Source organism: Schistocerca nitens, chromosome 1, assembly GCF_023898315.1.
Source record: "Schistocerca nitens isolate TAMUIC-IGC-003100 chromosome 1, iqSchNite1.1, whole genome shotgun sequence".
Classification (NCBI taxonomy): Eukaryota; Metazoa; Arthropoda; class Insecta; order Orthoptera; family Acrididae; genus Schistocerca; species Schistocerca nitens.
The window spans coordinates 1,176,723,390-1,176,748,133 of record NC_064614.1 but is presented as its reverse complement, the minus strand read 5'-3'; the positions used below and the strand labels follow the sequence as shown (position 1 = coordinate 1,176,748,133).

Below are 24,744 nucleotides of genomic sequence, written 5' to 3'. Positions count from 1 at the left end.
AACCATCACATAAAGGCCAAAATTGTGAGACTCCTGTTAGTCGCCTCTTACGACAGGCAGGAATACCTCGGGCCTGTTCTAACCCCCAGGCCAGCAGGAGGGAGTGGTTTGGGTTTTTCGATTGTGGATGCAATGCACCTTGTTCCTGACCGGATCCATTACCAACCGTTAAGATTCTCTGTGTTCTGAGTTCTCTTTTTTTGGGTGGGTTAGATTGTGCACTAATTCTGTGAACAACACATTCCTGCACCCCGGTCACACTTTTAATGTGCACGCCCTGTTCCAGTGGCTTTGCATTATCAGGTGAAATCACAATTGGACAGACTGGCATCGCGGGGGTCAGACATCCTACAACAAGTGAGTAATCTACCCTCATCCCACTTTTGACTGTTAAAAAGCTGAATGGTCAGTTTAATCTCTATGGCTCAATCTGTCATTGACATCTACCCTCTGTTCTATCAGGACAAGTTCTTGGCCAAAATGGCCGGGGGTCAAGTTTTTCTCTAAAATTGATTTATCTGATGCCTATTTACAGGTTCTTTTGGATGAGAATTCGAAACGATTTCTTGTGACTAACATGCCCTCTGGGTTGTGCCAGTATCAGCAGTTCCCTTTTGGTGTGGCTAGCGCCCCTACGACAATTGACAATGTCCATTCTGGGATGTATCAACTGTCTCAGTGACATCATTGTAACAGGTGCATCCACAGAAGAGCATTCATACAACTTATGCTCCTTGTTCGTGATCTTACATATTGCAAGGTTGAAATGCAACTTGTCCAAGTACACTTTTTTCAGCCAGCCATTATGTATTTGGGGTTTGTGGTTTCTTGAAATGGTGTAAAGACTTTGTGTCGTCATGTAACTACTGTCATAGCTTTGCCTTGCTCTTCCAGTGTCAAAGAACTTCAAGTATTTTTTAGGAAAATGTGCTTACTACCACAAATTCACTCCGGGTGCAACCATGTTGGCCCATCTTTTCCACAAATTGCTCCAAAATGACACCGGTTTGTGAGCACGCTTTTGAAATCTAAACTGCATTCTGCTCTTTGTTTGATTACCTTCCACCCTGGCAACCACCTTATCTTGGCTACAGATGCCTTTCAGTATGGCCTCGAGGTCATTCTTGCACAACAATGTGAGAATGATTCTGAATGTCAAAAAACATTCAACTCTGCTTAGCAGCAAGTTGAAAAGAAAGGGTTTGCTATTGCCTACGCACTCAAGAAGTTTCATGTAGTCTTGTATGGGTCTACGTTCCACCTCATTATGGACAACAAGCCCTTGGTTTTGTTGTTTAACCCTTCGGCTTCGTTGTCCAATAAAGCAGCCAATTGCCTCCAGCGTTGGGCCTTATTTCTGTCTCACTACGACTATGAAACACATTTTCAGCCTATTACACAGCATGCCAACGTAATGCGCTGTTACTACTTCCAATGGGACTAGATCCTATTTTTTATCAGGATGAGCTCCTTTGTTTTCACTTAGATGTTGAGGTGCAACATACTGTAGCACAGTTTTATATTACAGGCTTCCGGATCACTGCTGCTGTTGCCAATGACCCGATTTTGCGCGAAATTGTTCACCTCTCTCTTTCAGCACGGTTGGCTGTACAGGCCTCGGGGTAGGGCTTGTGATCCTTTACATAACTATTTTGACCACTATAACGGCCTTTCGGTGTTCAATGGTGGTGTCCTCTTAGCTACAGATGGGCTGTTGCCCAGTGTTGTGATCCCAGCCACCCTACGGCGGGATGTGCTTCAGTTCCTATCTCTGAGGCATTGGGGGGATCTCTGGCCCATCAACATGTGTTTCAGATAGACATTGATGGTGACGGTGTGTTTTGTCACAGCCTGCTCAGTGTGCTATGCAACAGATGCTCTGTGTGGCCTGCACAGCAGTGTCTGTGGGAATGCGTCCATGTTTATTTTGCGGGACTGTTCATCAGTTCCTACCGACTCTCAATGCTTTCTCTATATTTCAGTATGTTATCCACAGTCCTTCCACATCAGCCACAGCTATGGTTCAGGCGCTCTCAAATTTTTTTTCTATTTAAGGATCGCCTTATATGCTTGTGACAGATAACTGCCTACAGTTTGTCTCTCAGACCTTCCACAATTTCCGTGCACGTCAAGGCATTCACCTCGTGACAGTTCCTCTTTTTCACCCCCCCCCCCCCCATTTAACAGTGAGGTGGAATGGCTCATCCGCACGGTCTATGTTAAAATGAAGTAGTACACCGCAGAGTACTTCATGGACTACGCCTTGACGCACTTCTCAAGTTCCTACAGGTCTATTCTGGTGGGGGATCAGAGTCAGGCTGAGACACTACATGGTCACCAGCCACGTATCATCCTGCACCTGCTCAAGCCGCCCCACCAACATTCGTCAGTGTGGCCCTCGCACTCTTTGGTCCTGGCTCCATGGACTGGGCTTGTGGGTTTGCCCACTGAAGATGTGGATTTAGGCCACGATCCACAGCTGCTGCGACCGCCACCTCTGTATGATGCACACCAGTGACCGGCTGGTGTGTGCCATCACAATCAGCTGCAGCCTAATGCCACAGTGAGGGCTGCAAGCCCACCACCACATTCACCTTCTCCCTCAGCACCTGTCTCACTCTGCTGCAGGAACAGATCCAACCTGTCACTATTTCCTACCTCTCCTCCTTGGTAAAGTGCTCTGATGCATGCTGCTGTCCCTTCACTTGATGCTTCACTACCACCTGCACTTCTGTCAATGAGGGAATCAGTCCTCAGGTCCTTCACAACTGGTATCCCCACCCGAGTGGCTGGCACCTTCACTGTCAGTGCAGTTCCACCACACTGAGGACACAGATGTCAAGATGCTGCCAGTATCCTTATTTTCAGTCCTCCTTTATGGTACTCAGCGGGAGGGGGAGTCTCTGCCACTGTATGTGTCTGCGGACACCCCATTTCTGCCCCTACTAACCACTTTCACCCCAGAATATTCTTTTGCTGCTGCCATCACCAGTGGCACCCACTGCAAAGGTTATGGATGTGCCACCGGTTGCCCCAACACCAGCATTAGAGAAGTGCCCTTTCCCCACGACGAGAGGGATGCTATAAATGTGTGCCTGGGATCCCTGCGGCAGCACCAGGCCGCCAATGCATTACACTTCAAATAGTCCCCCCAACATTAGCTGCAGGGGTGGCCATTGGCGGTAGGTCGTAAGGCTAGTGCACACGGCACATCTGCCACACCACCTACCAGAATTGTCTCCTACATAAAGGCAGGGCAGCTGGTGCTGCCTTTCACAAAGTCCTCTACAGTGTACTGTAGTGTTCCTATGTTTGCCGTTTACTTGAATATGGATCAGTGAATTCTTGTTCTTAGTGGCTGTTCTATTGGTTGTATCCAACATTACGACATGTATCTGATCTTGTAGCTGGCAACTACCAATTTGTCTTCATCTGCGAAAACATTTTGGTAGACAATGATCTGATGACAGATCAGTGTTATTGAAGCAGCAAGCAACTGATTGTGACCCTATAATACAATGCCTAATGTCCAGAAATATCTTATGACATAGACATTGTAATGATACATTTATTACTATCATTATCAATCAGTCAGAATCAGTTTTAATTTCATGAGCAGGCAATGGATGTATTCAGTGTGGATGACTGAGGTCAACTGCAAAGTTACAGTGAGTTATGTGTGAGCATATGCCACCTAGCAGCAATAATATGAAACAAGGTAGAGTGACATTGCATGCCAAGAGCTTTACTGTAGGGTGCTGTCATGTCAAAAACATGAAGTAATATAATGTAATCTTTCCTGTGTTGATATGTGATCATATTAATTATTAAAATCTTTAATACTGAATTCTGTTATATGTAAAATGGAGAACTAAATAATATTATAAAACGCATTATGTATGCAAAGTGAGAAATGGCTATAAATAATTAGCTGTGAAATTAGTTAGGGACTGTACCATGGAACAAAGGATGCCATGCAAGCTCACACTTTTTACTAGTCATTGTTCAGAAGTCTGGTTTAGTCTGTTTTAAGAGGTCATTGTTACAAAAGTTCCTTGTGAATGCAAGCAAGTGTAATTTATTGTGGTTCGGAAAGTTGTACCGGGTGATCAAAAATTCAGTATAAATTTGAAAACTTAATAAACCATGGAATAATGTAGATAGAGGGGTAAAATTTGACACACATGCTTGGAATGATATGGGGTTTTATTAGAACAAAAAAAACAAAGTTCACAAAATGTCCGACAGATGGCGCTGGACAGCAAAATGTCAGTGACTGTGCATGACAATCATGTATAAAAGAAGCTGTAATGAGAGAGAGAATCAGATGCGCCAGCACTCGTAGCACGTTGATGTTACCTGAAAAGGCGCTTTTAGTGAAGCTGTATTATCAGAATAGGGAATGTGCTAGTTCAGCGTTACAATCATATCGCCGTAGGAAGGGGATTCAAACGGGTAAAGGTCAATTGACAAATGCAGCTGTGGCGAGAATGATTTTGAAGTTCGAAGCCACGGGTTGTTTAGACGATAGACCCCGTAGTGGCCGACCGAGCACATGGCGTAATGCTGCTGAGACAGTTCAGGAAGAAATGGAGACTGTAGCGGGTTCGTCTATGCATGGGGAAGTCAGCGCTCGTTCAGTCGCACATCGCACCGGCACTCCATATACTACTGTTCGGTTGGCACTTAGGTGTACCCTACGATTCCATCTGCACAAAATCCATCAGCATCATGAATTGTTACCTGGCAATTTAGTCAAGCGGAGGGCATTTGCAGTGTGGGCGTTTCAAAAGATGGCGGAAGATGACGATTGGTTGAGTAATGTGTTGTGGACCGACAAAGCTAATTTCGCGCTCCGAGGGTCTGTCAACGCCCACAACTGCAGAATTTGGGCTACCGGATATCCTAGAACTGTTGTGGAAACTCCATTGCATGACAAGAAAGTCACGGCATGGGTTGGATTTATCACATCTACCGCTAGCAGGCCGTTTTTCTTCAAGAAAATGCGTGATTCTGGTTTTGTAACTGCTACCATGATGGGTGAGAGGTACACCGATATGTTACAGAATCACATCATCCCCAGCCGGCCTGATAAACACTCGCTGGAACGTACGATGTTTATGCAGGATGGCACTCCACCCCATATTGCTAGACGCATGAAAGATCTCTTACGCGCGTCGTTTGGTGATATTGGTGTGCTCAGCCGCCACTTTCATCATGCTTGGCCTCCCAGGTCCCCAGACCCCACAGTCCGTGCAATTATTGACTTTGGGGTTACCTGAAGTCGCATGTGTATCGTGATCGACCGACATCTCTAGGGATGCTGAAAGATAACATCCGACGCCAATGCCCGACCATAACTCCGGACATGCTTTACAGTGCTGTTCACAACATTATTCCTCGACTACAGCTACTGTTGAGGAATGGTGGTGGACATATTGAGCATTTCCTGTAAAGAACATCATCTTTGCTTTGTCTTACTTTGTTATGCTAATTATTGCTATTCTGATCAGATGAAGCGCCATCTGTCGGACATTTTTTGAACTTTTGTGTTGTTTTGGTTCTAATAAAATCCCATGTCATTCCAAGCGTGTGAGTCAATTTGTACCTCTCTATCTACATTATTCCGCGATTTATTCAGTTTCCAAATTTATACTGAATTTTTGATCACCCGGTATTAACAATTATACTTGTGAAGATGTCTATATAAAAGCTGTACATTGACTGAGTGGATTAATTTTGGCTCAGTTTCTGGATGTACTGAGAAGCCAGTGTTACAATGATATGGACATTGCAAGGCCTCCAATGGAGGCTGGCAGCAGCCTGTATGTGTTGCAAGCAACCTTCAACAGCTACATATTTAACTGAAACAGCTTTGTGAATTTATGTAGCTTTTTTTGATGAAGGCAAAAGTAAAGCTTACTACTGCAACTGAATATTTAAAGTATTTATATTCTGACTGTTTTTAGAATTTGTGAACAATTGGAAATCAGCCATTACTTAAAGTTAAGTTGTGAAACAATCTCTCTAGAGTGAATATAATAGAGGGAAACATTCCACGTGGGAAAAATATATATATAAAGACAAAGATGATGTGACTTACCAAACGAAAGCGCTGGCAGGTCGATAGACACACAAACAAACACAAACATACACACAAAATTCTAGCTTTCACAACCAACGGTTGCCTCGTCAGGAAAGAGGGAAGGAGAGGGAAAGACGAAAGGATGTGGGTTTTAAGGGAGAGGGTAAGGAGTCATTCCAATCCCGGGAGCGGAAAGACTTACCTTAGGGGGAAAAAAGGACGGGTATACACACGCACGCACGCACGCACGCACACACACACACACACACACACACACACACACACACACACACACACACACCCACGCGCGCGCGCGCGCGCGCGCGCGCGCGCGCGCGCGCGCGCACGCACGCACGCACGCACGCACGCACGCACGCACACACACAAGCAGACATATTCAGTGCATATTGGTCTTTGAATATGTCTGCTTGTGTCTGTATATGTGTGGATGGATATGTATGCGTGTGTGCGCGCAAGTGTATACCCGTCCTTTTTTCCCCCCTAAGGTAAGTCTTTCCACTCCCGGGATTGGAATGACTCCTTACCCTCTCCCTTAAAACCCACATCCTTTCGTCTTTCCCTCTCCTTCCCTCTTTCCTGACGAGGCAACCGTTGGTTGCGAAAGCTAGAATTTTGTGTGTATGTTTGTGTTTGTATCGACCTGCCAGCGCTTTCGTTTGGTAAGTCACATCATCTTTGTTTTTATATATAGTCTCTCTAGAGTGATATTTGAATTATTACAATCATGTTTATAAGTTTCTAGCTTTCAATATCTAATATATCATCTAGCTTGCACTACACCAGGAAGTTGACATCAAAAGGTAGTGTGCCAAATTCTCTATTAAAACAGCGCAGGCACTTTGGTGATTAAAAATAGAGAACCAGTACATCCTTTACAAGTGATGAAATTCTAATATTCTTAAAATACAGATGCAGGTTGTTAAAATTATGTTCAGTAAGTTAACTGCTTTCATATCATTATGATGAAGTGAAGTATTGCATACTTCTGCACACTGTAACGACTTGTAAATAAATGTGTTGCAAGTTTCTGATTAAAACTCCAGCCACCACAGTGCACACTGAAGCTTCAGACCAATGCAAGTTAACTACAGAATTACTTTTTGAATATTAATTACTTATGCTAAGTGTGCATTTTTAAGTTTTTGTTGTTATGGTTTGTGTTCTTCAATGCAGACAGATTCAATTGTTCTATGGTCCCTCCAACATCAGCTCAAAGTGAAGAAACAGTAGGCAGATCAGATACCATTGCTTCATCTATGCACCTACAATTATAATTCATTATAATTATCTGTGTGGTAGCTTGCGTGCACAGTCGAGTAACAAAATGCACTTTGGTAAAAGCAAAACTGAGCAGCTGCTGCAAGCAATCATTATCGTTTTAGAGTTGGATGCCTCATGGTCAAGTGCAGGTCATTCCCAGTTAAGAAAGGATTAATTAAAAGAAAAGGAATGGTAGCTTTACAACATCTATCATGAAAAGCAAAGAATATATATACACCTGTATCTACCAAACACACCTTAGTCAAGTCATTTTGCAAAGTAGAATTGATTTAGGTAAGCATAATTAGTCATTTCTATGTTTGACTTACCAATGACTAAACATGAAAGCCTAGTTTGATGCGACTGAACATACATTTTGTTTATTCGCAGGATTGAATTTCTACTCTATGTAAAGGCTGTTAGTGGCACCAAAGTTAGTGTCCAGTCCCTGGTGAATGAGACAGGAACTGAAACTAAGGATAGCAAATCAGAAGCTTAAATGCTTAACTCCATTTTCAAATGTTCCTTTGCAAAGGAAAACCCAGAAGAATTGCTCCAATTTAATCCTCATACCACTGAAAAGACGAATGAAATAGCTAATAGTGTCAGTAGTGTTGAAGAAACAGCTGAAATTATTAAAACTGAACAAAGCTCCAGGCCCTGATGGAATCCCTTTCAGATTCTATAATGAATTTGTGGCCGAGTTAGCCCCTCTTGTAACTATAATCTCTCATAGACCCCGCAAAAAAAAAAAAAAAAAAAAAAAAAAAAAAAAAAAAAAAAAATCGTGCCCAGTTCTTGGAAAAAGGCACAGGTCACATCCATCTACAAATACAATAGTAGAAGTGATCCACAAAAACTACTGTCCAATATCCTTGACATCAATTTGTTGTAGAATCTTAGAACATATTCTGAGCTCACACATAATAGAATGACCTCCGTGCCAACCAGCATGAATTTAAAAAATATCCATCACGTGAAAAAACAAACTGCACTTTTCTCTTATGACATACTGAAAGCTTTGGATCAAGGCAACCAGGTAGAGGCAATATTTCTTTACTTCCAAAAAGCATTTGACTCAGTACCATATCTATTCTTATTGTCAAACATGTGATCATATGGGATATCAAGTGAAATTTGTGACTGGATTGAGGACTTTCTGGTAGGGAGGACACAGTATGTTATCTTGGATGCAGAGCCATTATCAGATGAAGTAACTTTGGATTTGCCCAGGGAAGTGTGTTGGTACCCTTGCTGTTCATATTTTATATTAATTACCCTGCAGACAACATGAATAGTAAAATCAGGTTTTGCAGATGATGCAATTACTCATACCAAAATACTATCTGAAAGAAGCTGCATAAATACGAGGGTTATTTTTTAAGTAAGGGCCGTTCGCGCTTATAGTCCCGTAGTTCGCGCGGACGCCGCAACAAGCCACCGCGAGACTTGCCGGCATCCTTCCCGTTCACACTGATGCAAGTTGCAGCTCTGTAGCTGACGAGTACGCATCGCTGTGCTACTTTATAATGTTTACAATTGTTGAATCGCCCACCGTGTGTGAGATACGGTTAGTGATACGTTTTTCGACCGCGAGAAGCCTATCAGCTGCAGAAATTCATCGTCAGTTAACAGAAGTTTATGGCTTGAATGCAATGAGTGAAGGTAAAGTGCGTCAATGGGTTAGAGAGCTTAAAAATGGCCGTCAAAATGTCCATGAGGAAGAACGCTCAGGCCGGCCCTCTGTGATCACTGATGATTTGGCGGCTGCAGTCGAAACAAAGATTCGTGAGGACAGAAGATTCACAATTTCCACTCTTTCTTTGGAATTTCCACAAGTTTCACGATCGGTTTTGTACAAAATTGTGTCTTAAAACCTAAACTTTAAGAAACTGTGTTCTCGGTGGGTACCCAGACTCCTCACAGAGGACCACAAAGGGAAGAGATTTGCCACTTCATTGGACTTTTTGATTCGTTACGAGGAAGAAGGGGATGACATGTTGAGTCAAATTGTCACTGGAGATGAAACATGGGTATCCCATATCACTCCCGAAAGCAAGCGACAATCGATGGAATGGCGACACACAACCTCACCCGTCAAGGTCAAAGCCAAACAGACGCTGTCAAAGCGCAAGATTATGGCAACTGTACTCTGGGACCGGCGCGGTGTTTTGCTAGTGGACTTTATGCCACGAGGAACGACAATCAACTCAGATGCCTACTGTGCAACTCTAAAGAAGCTCCGCAGAGCAATTCAAAACAAAAGGCGCGGCATGCTGACAAAAGGAGTTTTGCTCCTGCACGATAACGCTAGGCCTCACACCTCTCAAAAGACTCGGGATTTGATTGATTCTTTTGGCTGGGAAGTTTTGGACCATGCACCATACAGCCCCGAGCTTGCTCCTAGCAATTTTCACCTTTTCCGGTACCTGAAACACCATCTTGGCGGGCAGCGCTTCAATGACGACGATGAAGTGAAAGCGGCCGTGAACTCTTGGCTGTCGGAGCAGGCGGCCGAATTCTTTGAAGAGGGAATTAAAAACTTAGTTGTACAGTATGACAAGTGCTTAAATAAATAAGGCAACTATGTAGAAAAATAGGTCAAACTGTGTATAATCAGAAAATAAAAGTTTTTTTACAAAAGTATTGGTGTCTTTTTTTAAAAATAAAAACGGCCCTTACTTAAAAAACAACCCTCGTATTTAGTCAGACTCGGATAAGATTTCAACATGGTGCAGAGATTGGCAACTTGCTCTATGTGTTCAGAAATGTAAAATTTTGCACTTCACAAAAAACCCGTAGTATCCTGACTATAATATCAATGAGTCACTGTTGGAATTGGCCAACTCATACAAATGCCTGGGTGTGACACTTTTGTAGGGATAAGAAACACAATGATCGCATAGGTTCAGTCGTGGGTAAAGCAGGTGGTAGACTGTTTTAATGGTAGAATACGGGGCAAGTGCAATCAGTCTACAAAGTAGATTGCTTACAAATCTCTCATACAACCGGTTCTAGAAGACTGCTCAAGTATGTGGGACATGTACCAGATAGGACTAACAGGTGATATTGAATGTATACAGCGAAGGGCACCATGAATGGTCACAGGTTTGTTTCATGTGTGGGACAGTATCACAGAGATACTGAAGGAACTGAACTGGCAGAATCTTAAAGACAGACTTGAACCATCCCGAGAAAGTCTATTAACAAAGTTTAGGAACTGGCTTTAAATGAGTCCTCTTGGAATATACCATAACCCCCTACATATCACTCACATATAATTGTGAGGATAAGATTAGAATAATTACTGCAGGCACAGAGGCATTCAAACAATCATTGATCCCGTGCTCCATGGTGAATGGAATAGAAAGAAACCCTAGTAACTGATACAATGGGGCGTACCCTCAGCCATGCACCTCATGGTGGTTTGCAGAGTGTAGATGTAGATTCAGAACTGCGTAACACTAACACTACTATCATTATGTAACACCACACAGCAATATATGTATTGTGCCTGTTATATAATCATCAAATTTGTAAGCGAGACTCCAGAAAAGAAATGACAATGACGGGAAATTTTACTACACTAGCAATGAAAACTGATTATGTGCTGCACTTACTGTCAGCATTTTCAGGACACAGTCCCTTAACAGTACACTGTTTACATTGTCAACTCCAACTGCCTGTTTACTGAATAGCAGCATACATTAAGATGCCCATTCACACTAATCTTAAAATTTTTCTTTACAAAATTTAGTCCTGTACATGGTTAAAGAATCCAGCTTATAGTTAAAAAAGGTACATGAATAATACAAACTTAATACGGAGAGAACGTTACTGTCAACAGTGAGCAAGAGGAAAAAAATGTTCAGCACCAAGTATTGGCATTGCCACTAAAATAATAAATCTACAAATTGAAAACAATAATATTTATTAACACTTTGTGAGTTCTTTTTGTACCTATTCACAGTACATTTTACAACTCAAATCTCAGTGATATATGCACACCACGAATAACCAGTACATTGTACTTCATGATTAACTCTTACACATGCTTTTTCACTAACATGCATTTTTACAGAATTATTGTGAAGGTAAAATGTTACCACACATCTACATACTGCATCTTTTACAAATTTAACAATCAATTTCATACATAGACTCTTAAATCAACAACATTTCTATACAATCATCATGTATCCAGCAGAGCCACAGAGAATAATACAGCATATCCCCAGTTCCACAAATAGGCTGACAACTAACACACTGACCTAAATTTACAAAGTTTAATCATTCATCCTTTTTGGTATCATCCGATTTAACTGATTTTTGTGCTCCTGTAGCCATTGTCTCTTCTATCACAGCATTCATTTTATTATGCAGTTTTTCATTTTGAGCAGACATATCATTGGGCATCTGAAACAAAAACAATGCATTTATGATACGTTAAGACAACATGATTATTCTAGAGACTCATGTTTCTTTTGGACCATTTCATGTATCAAACAAGGAAAGTCCAGGCTGAAATAACTACGATATTAATAGGACAGATTGCTAAACACCATACACACGTGGTGCCGAGTCACAGACAGGCACAATGACAAAGACTGTCTGAAAGCTTCAATATTTTTGCAAAGCCACTGTCTACAGAGCCTGACTTGCAACTGCTATCTGCTGGAATGGGTGGTGGGTATAAGGAGGCAACATGATCTGGCGAGGGGGAGGGGGGGGGAGGAGGAGGGGGGCGGGGAGATGCTAGTGCTACCTGCAAAGTATGCACGGAATTGGTGGGCACCGATCTGCTAGGTCCAGTGTCTAGAGCCTGTGCTGGGGGAAGGGAGAAGTGAGAAGGGGGATTGGTATGATAGAAGACGTGTATAGTGCATGCCTCTTGCTGCCTCCTATCCCATCACTCATCTTAGCAAACTTCTGCTCAGACAGACAGTTACAGCTAGGCAAAGTGCCCCGAGACAGAGGCTGTGTGTATGTGTGTGTGTGTGTGTGGGGGGGGGGGGGGGGGGCGTGTGGGCGCGCGCGCATCAGTCGCAGTCGGGCATAAAGCCCTGAGACAGTGCCCATTTAGTGTATGTTTTCTACTGCAGAAGGATTTTGTCTGAAAGCTTTAATATTTTATGTAAAACAAGATACGCACAGATTTTAATGGTGGTGTTGAATGTGAAAGATATCAGGTTAATCTGACAATTTCATCTGTGGTCAGCAACAAATCTAAGACATTTTCCCTTGCAATAGAAAGAAAAAGTGGTGAACAGACATTCTTATCAGAGCACACACCCATTCATATGCGCCAAAACTGTAATACTGAAAGAATCAAGAGGTAGCGCAATATTTATTTGCAGTCTACATTGGTGTCAATCACATTTTTTTGTTTTAATAGGAAACATCACACAATGAGTGGCTGCCTTTAGACGAAAAAGAAAGATGGGGAGGGAAGGGAGGGGGGGGGGGGGGGGGGAGGAATTCTCTTATCTGTACACATAAAAATGTGGAAGAAATCTGGACAAAATGCAATGTTTCAGATAGGTTATATAATGGTACAAGAGTCTGAAACCAGATTTTATACAGCATAGTATTTCCAAGGGCAGATATGGACTGACCATTATTTGTTGTTTATGAACAGCAAATAAAGCCTGAGAAATTTCAGAAAGATAGGAAATTGACGAGATAGGACCAGGATAAATTGAAAGAAATAAAGATTGTTGAGAGTTTCAGAGGGAGCATTGGGCAACAACTGAAAAGGAGGGGAAAGGAATACAATAGGTGGCAAATGGATGACTTTGAGAGATGAAAGAGTGACTGCTGCAAAGGAACAATAGGCAAGTCTTTGCAGAATTCCTTGAACAACACACAAGATATATAATTTTTGACAATATAATGTAATTGGATAGATAAAAAATCTACTCACCAAGCAGCAGCAGGAGAACACACACATATTTAAAAAAAAAAAAAAAAAAAAGATTTTACGTATGCAAGCTTTCAGAGCCAGTGGCTCCTCCTTCCAGCAGAAGGGTTGAAGGGGAAGGGAAAAGAACTGTAGAGGTGTAGGAATAGGGATAGTTTGTAAAAGTCACCCAAACTCTGGGTCAGTGGAGACTTACCAGGCAGGATGAGAAGGAAAGACTTATTGTTGGGGGCTGCACCAGAAGAGATTTGAAAACCTGGTGGCTTAATGGTGGAAGACAGGGTGGTATGTAGGACAGAGTACTGCTGAAACAGTGTGAACAAGTTAATAAGAGTCAAAAAGCACTGTATGTAAGAGGTGGGAGGGAGGTGGCGAAAAATAAGACAGGTCAGAAAATTAAAGATGTAGAAAACTTAAATGGAATGAAGAAAGGAGTATTTACTGTGAAGAAATTAAAATAAATTAAGGCCAGGCAGGCGGCTAGAGTCAAGGATATGTCATAGCACTAGTTCCCCCCTGCAGAGTTCTGAGAAAGTGATGTCTTGGGGAAGAATCCAGATGGCACGGGTTTTGAATCAGGCATCGAGGTCACGACTCTCCAGTTGTAGAGCACAGGACATTGTGTGTTGCCTGTCTACACCCTCTGGCTATGCCCTTTCACCCTAACTGAGATTAGTGGTAGTCATGCCGATGTAAAATGTCAAACAGTGTTTATGTAACAGCTGGTATATGATGTGTCAATTCACAGATGGCTCTCCCTTTGATAGTATGTTTTGACAGTTACAGGGCTGGTATAGGTGGCGGTAGCAGGGTGTATAGGGCAAGTCACGCAGTGGGCGGTCACAGAGGTAAGAGCCATAAGGTAGGGAGACGGGTGCAGAAAGAGCACAGGGTCTGATAAGGATATTGCGGAGATTGAGAGGGCAACAAAAAGCTGTTCTACATCTGGTGGGCAAAAACTCAGGCAGAATGGATCTCACTTCAGGGCATGATTTTAGGAAGTCGTGGCCTTGTCGAAGTAGCCGGTTAATACATTCAAGACCAGGATAATACTGTGTGATAAGTGGTGTGCTCCGAAGTTGTTTTTGGAGGGATCAGCAATACCAGGATTGGATGTGATGGCTTGGGAAATCTGTTTTTGAACTAGGCTGGTGAGGATTACATCCAGTGAAGGCTGAGGCAAGAATGGTAGTGTATTGCTGTAAAGAGTCTGCATCCAAAGAAATATATTTGCCTCAAATCCGAAGGCTCTATGGGAGGGAACATTTGACTTGGAAAGGACGGCAACTGCCAAAGTTTAAGTACTATTGTTTGTTAGTAGGTGTAACACTGACAGAAGTGTGTATCTGGCCTTCGATGAAGATGAGATCAACATCAAGGAAAGTGGCACGGGATTCAAAATAGGACCATGTGAAATTTAAATGGGAGAAGGTATTTAGAAATTCAAAATTCATTGAATTAAAATTCATTAACAGGTCAGCCTCACCACGAATCCATATGGCAAAGATGTCATCAATGTGTCTAACCCAAACCAAGGGCTGAAGGATTATGGATCCCAGGAAAGCCCCCTCCAAGCAACCCATGAAAATGTTGGCATGCGAAGGAGCAGTTGAACACAATGGACAGTGTCTTGAAATCAAAACAAGAATAATGGAATGTTGTCGAATTAAATCAGGTGATGTTGAGGGAATTAGATTAAGAAATGAGACACTTAAAGTAGTATGAGTATTTTTGCTATTTGGGGAGCAAAATAACTAATGATGGTCAAAGTACAGAGGATATAAAATTTAGACTGGCAATGGCAAGGAAAGCATTTCTGAAGAAATTTGTTAACATCGAGTATGGATTTAAGTATCAGAAAGTCTTTTATGCAAGTATTTGTATGGCGTGTAGCCATGTATGGAAGTGAAGCATGGACAACAAATAGTTTAGACAAGAAGAGAATAGAAACTTTCGAAATATGGTGTTACAGAAGAGTGCTGAAGATTAGATGGGTAGATCACGTAACTAAAGAGGAAGTACTGAACAGAATTGGGGAGAAGAGGAACTGATGGCACAACTTGACTAGAAGAAGGGATTGGTTGATAGGACACGTTCTGAGGCATCAAGGTATCACCAATTTAGTATTGGAGTGAAATGTTGAGGGTAAAAATCATAGAGGGAGACCAAGAAATGAATACACTAAGCACATTCAGAAGGATGTAGGTTGCAGTAGGTACTGGGAGATGAAGAAACTTGCACAGGATAGAGTAGCATGGAGAGCTGCGTCAAACCAGTCTCTGGACTGAAGAGCACATCAACACAACAGGAAGGAGTGTCATCCTGGTTCCAATGGCCATACCCCTGATCTGTCTGTATGTCTGCCCCTCAAAGGAGAAGTACAGTAGTAGTTGGTAAGTATAAAGTTGATTAAGATGAGGGGGAAGATGTCATATGTTTGGAATCCGATGGACACTGACTGAGTAAATGTTCAGCAGCAGACAGCCCATGTATGTGGAGGATATTGGAATAGACGGAGGTGGCATCAATGATGGCAAGCAAGGTGTGTTGTGGGAGTGGGACACGCAAGGATTTCAGACAATCTAGGAAATGGTTGGTGTCTTTAATATAGGAGGGAAGTCTTCGTACTTTGGGAAGCAGATGCTGACCGACTAAGGCAGATATAAGTTTGATGGGTTCTATCTACATCTACATACATACTCCGCAGTCCACCATATGGTGCTTGGCGGAGGGTACCTCGTGCCACAACTAGCATCTTCTCTCTCTGTTCCACTCCCAAACAAAACAAGGGAAAAATGACTGCCTATATGCCTCTGTATGAGCCCTAATCTCTCTTATCTTTGTGGTCTTTCCGCGAAATACAAGTTGGCGACAGTAAAATTGTATAGCAGTCAGTCTCAAATGCTGGTTCTCTAAATTTCCTCAGTAGCAATTCATGAAAAGAATGCCTCCTTTCCTCCAGAGACTCCCACCTGAGTTCCTGAAGCATTTCCGTAATACTCGTGTGACTATCAAACCTACCAGTAACAAATCTAGCAGCCCGCCTCTGAATTGCTTCTATGACCTCCTTCAATCCGACCTGATAGGGATCCCAAACACTCTAGAAGTACTCAAGAATAGGTCGTATTAGTGTTTTATAAGCGGTCTCCTTTACAGATGAACCACATCTTCCCAAAATTCTACCAATGAACCGAAAGACGACTATCCGCCTTCCCCACAACTACCATTACATGCTTGTCCCACTTCATATCACCGAGCGAGGTGGCGCAGTGGTTAGACACTGGACTCGCATTCGGGAGGACGACGGTTCAATCCCGCGTCCGGCCACCCTGATTTAGGTTTTCCGTGATTTCCCTAAATCGCTCCAGGCAAATGCCGGGATGGTTCCTTTCAAAGGGCACGGCCGACTTCCTTCCCCATCCTTCCCTAATCCGATGAGACCGATGACCTCGCTGTCTGGTCTCCTTCCCCAAACCAACCAACCCACTTCATATCGCTCTGCAATGTTACGCCCAAATATTTAATCGACGTGACTGTCTCAAGCGCTACACTACTAATGGAGTATTCAAACATTACGGGATTCTTTTTCCTATTCATCTGCATTAATTTACATTTATCTATAATTATAGAGTTAGCTGCCATTCTTTACACCAATCACAAATCCTGTCCACGTCATCTTGTATCCTCCTACAGTCACTCAATGACGACACCTTCCCGTACACCACAGCATCATCAGCAAACAGCCACACATTGCTATCCACTCTATCCAAAATACCATTTGTGTAGATAGAAAACAACAGCGGACCTACCACACTTCCCTGGGGCACTCCAGATGATACTCTCACCTCCAATGAACACTCACTCACCATCGAGGACAATGTACTGGGTTCTATTACTTAAGAAGTCTTCGAGCCACTCACATATTTGGGAACCAATCGCATATGCTCGTACCTTAGTTACGAGTCAGCAGTGGGGCACCAAGTCAAACGTTTTCCGGAAGTCAAGGAATATGATATCCGTCTGATACCCTTCATCCATGGTTCACAAGATATCATGTGAAAAAAGGGCGAGTAGTGTTTCGCAGGAGCGATGCTTTCTAAAGCCGTGCTGATGCATGGACAGCAATTTCTCTGTCTCAAGGAAATTCATTATTTTCGAACTGAGAATATGTTCGAGAATCCTACAACAAACCAATGTTAAGGATATTGGTCTGTAATTTTGAGGATCCGTCCTTCTACCCTTCTTATATACAGGCGTCACCTGCGCTTTTTTCCAGTCGCTCGGGACTTTACGTTGGGCAAGAGATTCGCGATAAATGCAAGCTAAGTAAGGAGCCAATGCAGTAGAGTACTCTCTGTAAAACCGAATTGGAATCCCATCAGGATGTGGCGATTTATCTATTTTCAACCCATTCAGCTGCTTCACAATCCCAGGGATGTCTATCACTATGTCCTCCATACGGGAATCTGTACGAGACTCAGACAGCTGTATGTTTGTACGATCCTCCTGCGTGAAATATTTCTCAAATGCTAAATTTAAAATTTCAGCTTTCGCTTTGCTGTCTTCCGTTGAAGCCCAAAACTACTGGACAACCCGGATTATTGAGTTTGTGGATCTTAGGAAGAAGGTAAAAGGTGAAGGTGCTTGGTTTGGGTGGTGTAAGAAGTTCTATGGAGTGTGAGGGGCCTGAGGTTTTAAGGAGGGATTGTGGGTCAGTTTTAAACACAAGGATGGGATCTTTATGGCAGATGCTGTATGTAGAGGTGTCAAGACAACTGGTTTAGACCTTCACTAACATACTCCTGTCAGTTGAATACCACAGTCGTAATCCTTTATCTCCTGGGAGGACAAGGATGAAGTCATCAGCTTTTTGGGAACAAAGGCCTGGAGTTCTGCAGAGGACAGTATGTGAGGAACTCTTGAAAGGTTTGTAAGGGATGATTTTGAGATAGTGGTTGTGGATGAAGTTGAGATTGTGGTCAAAACTGCTTAAGGCAGGGTTTGAAAGTGTTATTTCCAGTTGACGTTATGGGTGAAAAAAAGTAGGTCCTTCACACAAGCAACATGATTAAAGGCAGGTTTATGGCTGATAGTGAGACCCTTGGATAATACAGATAATTCAGGAGGGGAGAGTGATTCAGGCAAGAGGCTGAGAAGACTGTACTGTTGTGACTGGTTCTTGTGATTATGAGTTGTTATTGGTCTGGGAGGCAGTGGTGAAGGCGGTGGGATGTTAAGGAGGTTGGGCAAGCTCAATTTGTAGGAAAGGAATGGTGGTTGATGGAGTGGCTGTTTAGGGAGCTGAAGAGGGACACAACAGGAAACACCACTGTTGAGGTAGTTTAGGAGAAGGCAGGATAGCTTTTACAGGTGCAGTCTGGCATGCTGTTGTGTCTGAAATTGGCTTGGTGGATAATACCCCCAAGGAAACATGAGGGGCACATAACTGCAGGATTTTGTAAGAGGAGAGATGTCTGGTGGAGTGGAAACTGGCAGATGAGGCATATAGGTCACAGGTAAGCAGAGTACGTGCAAGAGTTATCTGTATTTGAAACTGTTAAAGACCATGGTGGAGTAGGACTTTCAATGTTAGGCCTTTGGGAGTAGCTCAAAGGTGAAGCAGTTTTCAAGAAACAGCACATGGGACCATAGTTTTGATAGTACAAATGCATATTTCCGAAAAGAATGAATATAATATGTGACAGTACAGTTTAGAGTGTTAGAAATGGTGGCAGTGGCAAAAAAGAGAAGCAGAGGGTGGAAAAAGATAGAAAAATGGAAGAAAAAAATTCTGAAAACTCAGAAAAATTTGTACAAAAATTGTGAGAACATAACGGTTAACAAGAGATATTGAGTGGGTGAGAATTTTTCACAAGAAAAGTGGTATATTTGATATGAAAAAAATGACTGGAAAAGAAAAAAAAGATCTATAGGGAAAGTCATGAAGAGAGAGAAAGTTTTAAAGACTGGCCAAAGAGAAAGAGAAAGTCATGCCAGAAAATGTACACTGCAACATAATTGTTTGGATGCAGACTCTTTACAGCAATACATTACCATTCTCACCTCAGAATTCACTGGATGTAACTACCCCACCAGCCTAGATCAAAAGCAGATTTCCCAGGCCATCACATCCAATCCTGGTACTGCTGATCCCTCCAAAAAAACGACTTCGGAGCACACCACCTGTCACTCAGTATTATCCTGGTCTTTAATGTACCAGGTGTACCGGTATGAAATGAGCGTTAAGATACAAATGTGTCGATAGTGAACATTTGTTGTGAACGACCCTTAATTATTATTTTTTTTTTTGTTTCGTGGGTATGACGTCTGTCAAAGATATTTAGTATACATCAAGTCATGGAACAAACAAAATCATATGTTTTCATGGTGTTAACAATGTCGAATTTTGTACCAGAAAGCAATGATTTGTGGAAAGCATTAACTTTTTGTTTTCATTTGAAAAAAATTGCTGCAGAGTCGCATCGAATGCTTGTCGAGGCACATGGTGATCATGCTCTATCAGAAGCAACATGCAAAAGATAGTTTCATCGGTTCAGAAATAATGATTTTGATGTAAGAAATGAAGAACATGGAAGACCACCAAAAAAGTTCGAAGATGCTGAATTGCAAGCAATATTGGATGAAGATGATACTTTGAGTCAGAAGCAAATGGCAGCAATGCTAAATGTTGCACAACCAACAATTTCTGAGCGTTTGAAAGCTATGGGAAAGATCAAAAAGTGTGGAAAATGGGTGCCACATGAGTTGAATGAAAGACAGATGGAAAACCGAAAAACCATTTGTCAAATTTTGCTTCAAAGACACGAAAGAAAATCAATTTTGTATCGAACTGTTACTGGCGATGAAAATTGGATTTATTTTAAGAATCCTAAACGGAAAAAATCATGGGTTAATCAGAGACAACCATCAACATCGACTGCAAAACCAGATCGATTCGACAAGAAGACAATGCTCTGTGTTTGGTGGGATCGGAAAGGTGTGGTGTATCAAGAGCTTCTAAAACCCGGTGAAACTGAATACTAATTGCTACAGACAACAAATGATCAATTTGAACTATGCATTGATTGAAAAAAGACCAGAATGGGCCAGAAGACATGGCAAAGTAATTTTTTTACAAGACAATGCACCTGCTGGTTCAGGATACAATCAAAACACTTGGATGGGAGCTGCTACCCCACCTGCCATATTCACCAAACTTGGCCCCTTCCGACTACCATTTGTTTTCATCAATGGGACACACATTGGCTGAGGAACACTTCAATTCCTACGAAGAAGTCGAAAATTGGGTGTCTGATTGGTTTGCTTCAAAAGACGAACATTTCTATTGGTGTGGTGTCCACAAATTGCCAGAAAGGTGGTCAAAATGTATAGAAAGCAATGGCCAGTACTTCGAATAAAATGTACTTACTTTTCAATTCAAAATTAGTGTTTCATTTTCACAAAAGAAACGCTCATTTGATACCGGTACACCTGGTATTAACCAGCTACTTCTACAAGGTTATGACTTCCTAAAATCATGCCCAGAAATGAGATCCATTCTGCCTGAATTTTTGCCCACCATGCATAGAATAGCGTTTCGTCACCCTCCCATTCTCCACAATATCTGTGTCAGACCCTATGCTCCTTCTGCACCCATCTCCCTACCCTATGGATTCCACCCTTGTGGCCGCCCCCTGCATGACTTGCCCTATACACCCTCCTACTGCGACCTATACCAGCCATGTAACTGTCAAAACATACTATCAAAGGGAGAGCCACCTGTGAATCAACACGTCATATACGCTGTTATGTAAACACTGTTCAGCCTTTTAACATGAGTATCACCAAGTTATCAGTTAGGATGAATGGGCATAGGCAGAGGGCATACACTGGCAACACGCAATATCCTGCTGCAGAGCAGTCATGACCTTGGTACCTGTTTCACCACATGCACCATTTAAATTCTTCCCTCAGATACCACTTTCTCAGAACTCTGCAGGTGGGAACTAGCGCTAGAACACGCCCTCGGTTATTGCCACCCACCTGGCCTTAATTTACGTTAATTTCTTCTGTCTCAGCATTTCTTCACAGTAACTACTCCTTTCTCCATTTTAGTTTTCTACTTTCACTTTCTGACCTATGTATTTTTCGCCACCCCCTCCCCAGCTCTATTACATATGTACTTATTTTTTTACTCTTATTAATTTGTACACAATGTTTTAGCAGTACTATCTGTCTTGCATATTACCCAGTCTTCGAACTATAAGCTCTCAGGTTTTCAAATCTCGTCTGGTGCAGTCCCCAACAGTCAGTCTTTCCTTTTCATCCTATCCAGTAAGTCTCCCGACCCAGCGTTTTGGGTGACTTTTCCAAACTCTACCCCTTTTCCTAAAGCTCTCCAGTTCCTTTCCCTTCACCCTTCTTCGTTCCCCTTCAACCCTCCTGCCAGTAGAACGAGCCACTGGCTCCTGAAGCTTGCATAACAAACCTTTTTTTTATATTCGCGTTCTCCTGACGCCGTTTGGTGATTAGAGTTTTTTTATCTACCCCAGATGTACAGTTTGTATCAGAGGGAAAGTTCTCCCAAGAAAATGATAAAATTATGAGGCAGAATTGCTGATCAACACCTATCTTCAGCATAAACGCTAGTACTGTCGATGGACACCCATTAAAGTACATACACTAACCTACCTTTCTGAATTAATAGTTCCTTCCATCTCTCCTCCTAAATTAAGGAACTATTAGTTCCTAAAGCTAGACTAGTGCACATACTTTAATGGATGTCTATTGGTAGTACCAAAATTTCTCCTGAAGACTGGTACTGGCCAGCAATTTGTTTCATAATTCTGCTAAATACAGAATTTAACTGATGAAAGACAACATACAAAAATGCAACAAATAAAGCGGGAAAAATGGAATACAGACATCTAAAAATGAAGCTGACGGGAAATACAAATTGGCAAATCAAGAATTGCTAGAGGAGAAATACAAAGCTGTAAACGCATGTATGACTGTAGGAATGATAGATGCTGCCTGTAGCAAAATTAGAATAAATAAATAAATAAAATAAATGGAGAAAACAACAGCAGGTGTACACATCATGAGCTCAGATGAGAAGTCTGTAATAAGGTCCATATTGCACTATCAAACATTTTTGAAAAACCTTTTATAAAAGCTAGGACACCACTAAACTTTCACAAAAGATCTGTTAAAAGTACTCCAGTACACTGTTCAAGATTTTACAAAATTTCTTTTTTTAAAAGATGTGACGAAGTTCTTTTACAGTGTAACATAGGCATAAGCAGAGTAGGGAAGGCTGAGAGGTGAAATGAATACACAAAAGTGCTATACAAGGGAAATGAACTTTTAGTCAATCAAATAGAATGGGAAGAGGAAGCAGAGGTGAGAGATACAACACTGCAAGAAGAATTTGAAAGGAGCCCTGACAGACCTAACTCAAACAAGGCACATGGAGTAGATGAAATCCCTCAGAATTATTGAGATCTTTGGGAGAACCAACAACTGCAGAAGTATTCCACCTAGTGTGCATGATGTGATACTAGTGAAGTAACATAAGACTTAAAGAAGAATGCAATAATTGCCATTCTAAAGAAGGAAGATGTGAATATTACACAACCTTTAGTTCACTAAATAGCAGAGTTTGGCTGCAAAATACTAACACAAATTATTTAGAGAGGAACAGAAAGATCGGTAGAGGCTGACTTTAAAGAAGACCAGTCTGGGACCTAAAGAAATGTACAAATTTACAAGGCAGTGCTGATCCCACTTATCTTAGAAGACATAATGACATAAAAACATACCTACATTTTAGTATATGTCGACTTAGGTTTTAGAGAATGCTTTTGAAAATGTTGATTAGAACTTCTGAAGAAAGGAAGGAAAAATTCAGAGAGTAAGAGGTTATTTGCGACTTGTACAGAAGCTGGACTGCAGTTATTGTTTTACAGTTGGACATGCAAAGAAGACAGGGTTGTGGCCTATCCCAATGTTATTCCATCTGTGCACTGAATGATGTGTGACGGAAAGCAAGGACAAATTTGGAACGGGAATTAAAGTTCAAGTAGAAGAAATAGAAACTGAGGTTTGCCAATAACATTGTAATTGTGTCAGAGATGGCAGAGGACGAGCAAGATCAGTTGTATGCAGTAGTGTCTTGAAAAGAGTGTACACAATGAACAATAAAAATTAAACAAAGATAACTGAATGGAGTCTAATTACAACAGGTGATGCTCAGGGAATTAGATTAGGGAATGAGGCACTGACAGTAGTGGCTGCATTTTTATATTTGGAGAGTAAAATAACTCAACAGCAGAAGAAAAGTGGATGTAAATTGTAGACTTGCAATAGCATGAAAAGCTGTTTGGAAAAAGAGCAATGTTTTTAATATAGTTTCCTCAAATTATATGTCTAGAGAGTAGCCTTACATAGAAGTGAAGCACGGATGATAAGAGAACAGAAGCTTTGACATGTAGTGATACAGAACAATGCTTAGATCAGACAATTAATGAAGAGGAACTGAATTGAAATGGTGAGAAAAGGAACCTATGGAACAAGTCAACTAAAAGAAGGTATCAATGGATAGAATGCATTATGAGGCATAAAGGAACAGTTAACTTGGTAATGGAGGGAAGTGTAGGGGGCTAAAAATTGCAGAGGGAGACCAAAGCTTTACTACAGTAAGGAGGTTCAAATGGATTTCAGGTGCTTCAGTAGTCCAAATATGTTTCTTTTTTTGGGGGGGTGGGGGGTGGGGAAAGAGGCTTAAATGACTACACAGTGACATCATCTGTCCTTTGTTCAAGGGATAGTCCACTTGGAGAGCCAGAAATTTGTTTGAATTGAGATTGTATATAGGAATGGTAAAAACCAAGACCTTGAAACCATATTGAAGCCAGTGATGATAAAAACTTAAAGAGAAGGAAAGATAACATGCTAAGTTTCAGACAGGCACAATTCCAGGACACTTACACATAAGATTTTGAAAAAAGAGAAAACACACACACACACACACACACACACACACACACACACACACACACACACACACCATTTGTTTACACAAGCACGCACACCTCACGCACACGACTGCCAACCCAGCAGCTCAGGCCAGACTGCAACTATCACATGGGATGGAATAAGCAATCTGGAGAGGCGGAGAAGGGGAAGAGATAGCAGTGTACGGGTGGAGGAAGAAAGGAGTGGTGTCTGGTAGGTGTGTAGGGACTAGAATGCCAACAGGCACAGAGTCAGTAGGTTGTGGTGCACAGAGATGGGGAAACAGGAGCAAATAAGGAGAGGAGTTGGGAAAGATGAGCAGGCACGTTGGCAGAGGGTGGCAAATAAGGAAGGTGGGAGACAAGAATGGGGAGGAGGTGATAGGACAGAGCGGGTGTAAACTGTTGGGTGGAGGGTGTGGGGACAGTATGTTACAGTTGGT

At 42.0% G+C, this 24,744-nt stretch overlaps 1 protein-coding gene across 2 annotated transcripts in view; it reads right to left on the bottom strand.

Moving 5' to 3' along the window:
• Positions 1 to 11,280: 11,280 nt before the first annotated feature.
• LOC126200277 (transmembrane protein 120 homolog) overlaps positions 11,281 to 24,744 on the bottom strand; it is a 75,518-nt gene continuing 62,054 nt past the window's right edge. For both annotated transcript variants that reach the window (XM_049936695.1, XM_049936696.1), the window contains one exon: positions 11,281 to 11,782. In XM_049936695.1, the coding sequence (XP_049792652.1) occupies positions 11,657 to 11,782 (126 nt within the window). In that variant the 3' untranslated portion in view covers positions 11,281 to 11,656. The remainder of the gene's footprint in view (positions 11,783 to 24,744) is intronic.